The 7,699-nt window shown below is 57.6% G+C and overlaps 1 protein-coding gene across 3 annotated transcripts; it reads left to right on the forward strand.

Moving 5' to 3' along the window:
- The first annotated feature begins 100 nt into the window (after nucleotides 1-100).
- On the forward strand, nucleotides 101-6,415 carry Syngr4 (synaptogyrin 4). Of its 3 annotated transcripts, none has more exons than XM_004867015.3 (5): nucleotides 101-243; nucleotides 944-1,106; nucleotides 5,107-5,344; nucleotides 5,795-5,934; nucleotides 6,141-6,415. In XM_004867015.3, exons 2-5 carry the CDS (start codon nucleotides 1,014-1,016, stop codon nucleotides 6,372-6,374), a joined length of 705 nt encoding a protein of 234 aa, XP_004867072.2. In that variant the 5' UTR covers nucleotides 101-243; nucleotides 944-1,013; the 3' UTR covers nucleotides 6,375-6,415. The 3 variants fall into 3 exon arrangements, with proteins under 3 accessions (XP_004867072.2, XP_004867074.2, XP_004867073.2); XM_004867017.3 differs by having other exon boundaries at nucleotides 172-271; XM_004867016.3 differs by having other exon boundaries at nucleotides 234-352.
- The last annotated feature ends 1,284 nt before the right edge of the window (nucleotides 6,416-7,699 follow it).

Consider the following 7,699-nt stretch of genomic DNA (forward strand, 5'->3'; position numbering starts at 1 on the left):
CTCCTTGTCCCGGGACTTCAAAGGGAAGGGGCGGGACAGGCGCGAGGAGAGGGGCCGGGCCGGGCTCCCTCGCGCAGGCCGCCAACGGTAAACAGCCCAACGTCTGCCTAGGTCACGACCTCGCTCAAATCAGCTCCTGAGTAGGCAGGGAAAGGGGGCGGGACTTAGGTGCAGCCAATCAGACAGGGAGGAAGGAAAAGGCGGGAAAAAGAGGAAGCAGAAGAAGGCAGAGGCGGCCTTCAGGTGACGCCCACTGGTCCTGAGAGTCGAGGTGGTCCTTCTTCCTCAGGCAGCGGCACCCGCAAGCCCCAGCACCGCCATTCCACTAGCACCAGGGGCCTAGTCTCATTCTGTGAGGACAGCTTGCTTCTGAGGCCCCCACGTCCCCGCTCAGCCTGGCATTTTTATGAAAGATGGAGCGGAATTCTAAGGGGGCGCTCTCACTCTGAGAAACAGCGCCACGTCCCACGGAGAGCCTGAAACGTACCCCGAGTGCCCGGGTTCTCTATAGTGGGTGCTGAGCCAGGCGTGGCGGCACACCCCTGTCATCCCAGCTCTCAGGAGGCTGAGGCAGGACGATACCGTGAGATTGAGGCCAGCCTGGCCGACATATGGAGACACAGTCTGAAAAACAAAATAATATGAATACTGGTCACCCCCAAACCTGAAAGGGACTCCTCCGGTCTCCCAGAATCTCCCACCTGTGTCCCTCAACAGAAAGAAGGCTGTCCTTACACAGGGCCTCTGCCTCCTGTGCCAAAGGACATGGCACAGCCCTCCCGCGCCCTTTCTTGGCCCGATCCCCTCACCCTGCGCCACCCCTGGGACCCCCGGCCTGGATTCCTCAGTCCTGGCAGTGCCCAGCCCCACACAACCAGCTTCCGAGACCCTCGCAGCCCTGCCCGCACCCTGACTCTGACATCTGGTCTGTGCTGTCTTACAGTTGCTGAACCCGGTGGGCCCGCAGCACCCGTGTCTCCACGCCCTGGGGCCCTGGCAGGACAGCGGCCACCATGCGCCTCCCCAAAAGCCTGCAGGACCTTGCCAGCAGCGAGACCGTGCGCTTCCTGAGGAGGCCAAAGAGCATCACACGGATCCTCTCGGGGGTGAGGCCTCTGGGGGAATGGGGCACAGGGGACAGAAGGATTCTCAGAGTGGGGCTGGAGGGAGGGACAGGAGGGGGCAGGAGGGAAAATGAAGAAAAATGGATCTGATAAGGGAAGCTGCCTTTCACCAAGCACCCAGCTGCACCCCACACCACTCAGCATGACTGACTCCTTGCACGAAAGAGCCATTAAAAGGAGGTGCCTTGAACCCCACTTTCTGCGGATTCTTGAGACAAGGTCTCGGTTTGTAGTCCGCACTGACCTCGAACTCACTGTGTAGCCCAGGCTGGCCTTGAACTCACAGCAATCCTCCTGCCTCGGCCTCTGGAGTCTGCAACTGCAGCCCTGCTGCGTGCGTCATCACACCCAGCCATTTTCTGGTTTTTAAAAGACAAGGTCTCGCTCTGTAGTTCAAGTTGCCTTGAATTCATAGCCTCAAACTCGTGGCAATCCTCCTGCCTCCTGAGTACTGGGACTACGGGTGTGCACCAGCACGCCCAGCTAGGAGTCAAATCTTCACTCAGCACAGACTCTGCTGTATGGCCTTGGGCGATCACTGCTCCTCTGTGGACATCACTGTGCAGGGTCAGAGGTGCAGCCGTGGGCTGCCACCTGCTCTTTGCCCTTGACAGATTGGAAACAGGCCAAGGACACGAGAGAATTCGATCCAGCTCTGTATCAAGCTGCCAGTGTCCTCACAGGCTCCTAATCCGGAGGATTCCCTCCCTGGAGCTAAGGGACCTGCTTTGAACCTATCTAAACCTATCATCCCTGGTTGTCCTGGGCCAGTCCCCGAGTAGTTGTCATGGCAGCAGCTTCCATTCTCAGGGGTGCCTTCTTCTGTCCCGCAGTTTGCACGATTACCCTGACTGTGTGACCTGGAGCAAGTTCCTCGCCCTCTCTGAGCCTCCTCACAGATGAAGTGGGAAGGACTGGTAGCGAGACAAGTTAATGCCGCTGAGCAGGGGCCTGGCAAGTGTGAAGCTTTCTTTAAATAGCAGTTATTATTGGAACAAATCATACCTCGTGATCGAGGACAGAGATGGGTGGAGGGTGCCCAGGGTGACAGGAACTTGAGTCCCCAGTGCCCCATCCCTTGCTGGTGGCGGCTTCTTTACTCCTCACTACAACATTCTTGCCCCTGTGTAACCGAAGGGGAAACTGAGGCTTGCCCAAGGAGACCCAGACTCGCCAGCCTGTCCCCAAAGCCAGAAGGAAGGGCAGGTGGCGGAGAGAAGGAGGCCCAGCTGGTGTGGACAGTGCGGGCGGCGGGGAAAGACAGGGTCCTGGCTGTGCCAGACACGCCGGTCACAGACTTTGCCCGCTGCCTCCGTACCCCCTGGCCTGGCAGCTCAGCAGGGAGCCTCCGGGCAGCTGGTGCTCCTGTCCTCCCTGCCGCCTGCCAGCTGCTCCCTTAACTGATGAGTCTTTGCTTCCTCCCCAGGGACAGGCCAGGAGGGTCTGGGGAGGCTGCACTCGGGGCCCTGGGCTAGCTGTGCCCCCTCCCCAGGTCTCCGGTGTCCCTGGCTCCACCAAGGCTGTGGTTCCAGCTTGTTGGTGAGCAAACAGCCCCAGGCCCGGAAGTCGAAGAGCCAGATTCCAATCCCACCCTGCCGATGAGTGACCTTGAAGGGACGCTTCCCCTCTGGGGCAACTCCGGAGAGCCATGGTTTTCCTGAGCACCTACTAGGGCTGAGCCTGACACCCCGTGTCACCCTGCATTGCAGCACAGTCACACTGGGAAACTGAGGCTCCAGGACCTGAGGGATTTGCTCAAGGCCACACAGCTGACAGAGTCTGGCTCTTTCCACTCCACCTTAATGGCTTTGATTTATCACCTGTGAAACAGAAAGGCATTAATAACACGGCCTTCGTGGGGCTGGTGCAGGTAGAATGGATGAGGGCTCAGTGCTGATCGATGCAAGTTCCCATCCTTGACCCGGCTTTGCCCCAGACCATCATCCCAAGGCGCGTCCTGCACAGACCTGGTCCTGGTCCAGCCTCCCTCTCAGGGCAGCAGCGGCATCGGGGGTGAAGAGGGACCCCTCATCCGCACTGTTATCGTCGTCATAAAGCTACAAAGGCTGGACGGACCCAAAGCCGCCTCGGCCTTCCCTGTACCCGCTCTGAAGGACACAGTAACAAGAAGCCAGAGTTGCGCAGTCGTGCGGCGGGTGCTGGGGACAGGAGGGTCCCCACGGAGCCTGTCCTGCTGGAGCTGCGATTCTGAAGAGGGCGCCATGTTAGACATGCTCTTCTCTCAGCCTCCCCAAAATCTCCGGGCACCAGTACTGTCACATCCAGTCCATCCACAAGTCCAACTTTACGTCCTGGATATTTCCAGACTCCCCAGGGCTCTGGCCCCTGCACCAGCCTGCTCTCGGGTCTGTGGCCTCTCGTCTCCCCTAGCTCTGCCACAGGACCCCGGGGACTTCTCTGCCCCCCCAGGATGACCCTGGCTGTCCTCGGCTCAGAACCCTTCGAACATCAATGCAGTCATGGAATTTCACTTTCCACAGCGCCCAGCTGCAGCCCCGGTCTCTCGGGCCCTGACTCCTGCCGGCTTTCCAGCCACGTCTCACCCAGATCCCTCAAATGTCCTGCCTGCCTCTCCTCGTCATGGTCTGCTTGGGATCTGTTTACCTCCTGACTCCACCATGACTTTGGCCCCTGCAAGCCTTGACCCTGTCCCATGCCGCTCCCTGGCTCCCCAGCTGGCTCCATGCTCCCCTCCTGCCATCACACCCTAACCTTGGAGCTCGCGCGGCTCTACCCTTGCCCAGTATGGCCCTTGCCACGCTTTGACATGACTGTCTGGCAAATAACTGGGCTTCGACTTATTTTTTTTTTGGTACCAGGAATTGAACATAGGGCCTTGTGCTTGCCAGGCAGGTACTGCACCACTAAGCTGCACCCCCGGCCCAGGCTGCTCCTCTTTATACAGCTGCACTGATCAAAATCCCCCCCTGGGGTGTTTGGTCCAGAATGAGGAGCACAGGCAGGGGTCCAGAGCAGACAGAGGAGCCAGACAGCTGTTCAAATCCAGGCCCTGCTGCTTCCCAGCTGCCCAAGTGCAGTCCATTTCTTGTCCTCTCTGTGCCTGAGTTCTATTACTTAAGAACCCAGGTTGTGCCAGCCGTAGTCCCAACACTTGGGAGGCTAAGCCAGGAAGAGTGAGTTCAAGACTACCCTGAAATGCTGAGACCCTGTCTCAAAAATAAAGTAAAATAGCCGGGGATTTGGCTCAGTGGTTTCGCCGCCTGCTGCGCAAGCGCAAGGACCTGAGTTCGATCTCCGGTACCAAAAAATAATAATAATAATTAAAAATAATAATAAAGTAAAATAAAACAACCAAACATAAACTAAATAAATAAAATAGAAAACAAGCCAGGTGTGAGGTGCACATCTATAACCCCAGCACTCTGGGAGGCTGAGGCAGGTGGATCTCAAGTTGGACCCAAACTGGACAACTTAGCAACTGAGCGGGACTCAATCTCAAAATAAAAATAAAAAGGCCTGGGGATGAAGCTCAGTGTGAAGGCTCAGGTTTCACTCCCCAGTACCACCCCCCAAAAAAGTCCTGAGCCATAAACATAATGTTAATATTTGTTGGTTGTGGGCAGGGAGTGCTGGGTGTGTTTCACACCTCTCTGCGCACTTTTCTGTGAATCTGAACCGTTTTGGATGGTCCAGCTGAGCTTGGGGACCTGGGTTTGGTGGCAGGAGAGTGTGGAGCGAGGCAGGGGTGCTGGGGAGCCGGGATGAGCAGAGGAAGGCAGAGCGTCTCTGAGTGTGGGGCTGGATGGGGTCTGGAGCGGGGAGCCAGGTGGTGCAGAGGATGGGGTGGGCACAGGGGCCGAGGGCGGAGAAGGGGGGCAGCAAGGGGGCTGGGTAGGGTTGGGGAGAGGATGGGGCCGAGTCGGGGGAGAAGCAGGGACAAAGGGTGGACTCTGAGGCTCCCAAGGGCTCTGAGCTCTGGTCCGGTCCCTCGGGTCCCCAGGTCTTCGCCCTGGTTGTCTTCTCCTCCCTGCTGACCGATGGCTACCAGAACACAACTGAGTCCCCGCAGCTGCACTGTGTGCTCCACAGCAACCACACAGCCTGCAGCCTCGCTGTGGGCGCTGGCATCCTCACCTTCCTCAGCTGCCTGGTCTTCCTTGCCCTGGACGCCCACGGGGCCCACGTGGTCAACACCCACCTCAAGGTGGTCCTGCGGCTCCTGGACATCATCCTGGCAGGTGAACCAGGGGCCTGGCCCTTGTCTCGCAGCACCTGGCCTAGGGCTCACTCCAAGCAGCCCCAGGGTTCTGCCCAGGAACGGATTATACCTCCTCTAGACCTGGTATAAGGGTCACCCCTTCTGACTCGACAAGTCTCCCCCACTCTGCCTTTTTTTTTTTTTGAGACATTGTCTCACTACATAGTTCATGAACTCTCCATGATCCTCCTGCCTCAGCCTCCCAAGTACTGGGACTACACCCAGCCTGAGGAGCTTTATGGAACCAGGCCGCTGTTGTCCAGGGGGTGGCCTTTGGCTCCCGTGTTGGGGTGAAGCTCTCCACCGGGGGATTCACTTTCAGAGGGGCCTGGGGGCCGGGCTGGCACCAGAAGGAGGGCAAGAGATCCCAGCTCCGGCCCACACTCCCCAGAAGCCCCGCTGAGCGTGCCTGCCTCTGCTCTCCTCGCAGTTCTCTGGGCCGTCATCTGGTTCATGGGCTTCTGCTTTCTGGTCAACCAGTGGCACCACTCATCGCCCAAAGAGTTCCTCATGGGGAGCGCCAGCGCCAAGGTGGCCATTACCTTCGCTTTCTTCTCCATCTTTGTCTGGGTGAGGATCCCCACCCCTGCTGCAGAGCAGGTGGGAGCTCTAGAACATCGGCTCCCACAGAGCTGCCCCAAAGGCCCTCCCACCTGCAAAGCCAGGCCCCAGCCGTGAGCCTCTGTAGCAGGGACAGCCGTTCCTGTACCTCCCTCCCTGTCCCTGTCCTGGCCTGCAAGCACGAGCCAGCCTCAGCCACCCTTTCCTGTCCACAGATATTCCAAGCCTACCTGGCATTCCAGGACCTCTGGAGTGATGTTGCGGTCCCCTACAAGCGCTGCCTGGATGAGAGTGGAGTGGTGCTGACCACCCTCTCCCCGCTGTCCACCTCCAGCTCAGTGAACATGCCCACCTCCGGCCCCACCAGCCAGACTTACTCCAGCTCTGCCCTGTCCCCTTATACAACCACCCTGAAGGCCCCCTGCCTGGCCATGATGCCCGACAGCTAAACACCCCTGTCCCGCAGCAGTAAAGAGATATTGTTTCTCCAGAGGGTTCCTGCAAACAGCACTGTACGCCTCCTGTCTGTTCACCGGGTCACCTGGGGTCTCTGCAGGGGGTCCTGGGGGTCCAGGCATGATGCCAGCAGGTGGGAGGGGGTGACAGACCAGACCAGAAGCACTAAGTAGCACCTCAGCACCTCACCCTGCACTAGTCATGGGAGGAGGCACAAGGCACCACATCCTGCAGCTGAGATGCAAAGGCTTTTGCTGCTCAGAGAGAGCACTATCAAGAATGGGGGGGGGGGGCGGCCCTGGGGATTTAGCTCAGTGGAGCCTGTGCCTGCCTCACAAGCGAAAGGTCCTGAGTTCGATCCCCAGTACCTGGCGGGGGATCCAAAAAGAATCAGGGCCAGAGCTGGGTGTAGTGGTGCCCACCTCCCAGCACTCGGGAAGCTGAGGCAGAAGGTCACTGCAAGTACAAGGCCAGGCTAGGATACAGTGAGATCCAGCCCAGCCTGAACTACACAGTGAGACCCTGCCTCTAAAAAAACCAAACAAAGAATCCGGGCCAACCCTGGGACAATGAGACCCTGGGTGTGTGTTCACTGATGCCAAAGTCCAACTTCCTTCCGCTCCCCACAGTGACAGGGACTCAACATAAAGCCATGCTGTGTGAGAGTGGGGAAGGGTCAGGGGACTTGGAGTCCAGGAATGAGATTCAGAGGAATCCTTGTCTTTAAATCTTTCAAAGTCCATGAAGGCGACCCACACTTCGGTGCAGGAGTGGGACAGGTAACCACAGTGGGTGACGTCCTGGTAAGGTAGTGGTGGGGAAGGGGCTGGTCTGGGAAGGGTAGCCCCCACCGGGGATGCCAGAACAGGAACGTCTGACTGGAATCTGGCAACAGCCACACCAAGAAAAACAAGATAAGGGAACCTAAATATATTTTATTTAGCCCAAATGTCCAAAACACTACCATTTCAACATGTAATCAATATAAAATTAACAGTGAGGGTTTTCCATTCTTTCATACTAGGTTTTGAAATCACCTCACCTTGGGTTTGCTACATTTCAAGTGTTCACCAGTCATGTCAGACGCACACTGTATTGGATAGTGCAGTTCTAGAACCTCCTGGCTTCTCTAAAACAACTAGACCTCCACTTGTTGGGTTTTTGTTTGGTTTTGGTTTTGGTTTTTGGAGACAGGGTCTCACTATGCAGTTCACACTGGCCTTGGACTCACTATGTAGCCCAGGCTGGCCTTAAACTCATAGCGATCCTCCTGCCTCAGCCTCCCAAGTGCTGGGATTCCAGGCATGGGCCACCATGT

The sequence above is a fragment of the Heterocephalus glaber genome, unplaced genomic scaffold, assembly GCF_053883595.1.
Source record: "Heterocephalus glaber isolate CG9 unplaced genomic scaffold, H.glaber_assembly_v1.0 deba00001744, whole genome shotgun sequence".
Classification (NCBI taxonomy): Eukaryota; Metazoa; Chordata; class Mammalia; order Rodentia; family Bathyergidae; genus Heterocephalus; species Heterocephalus glaber.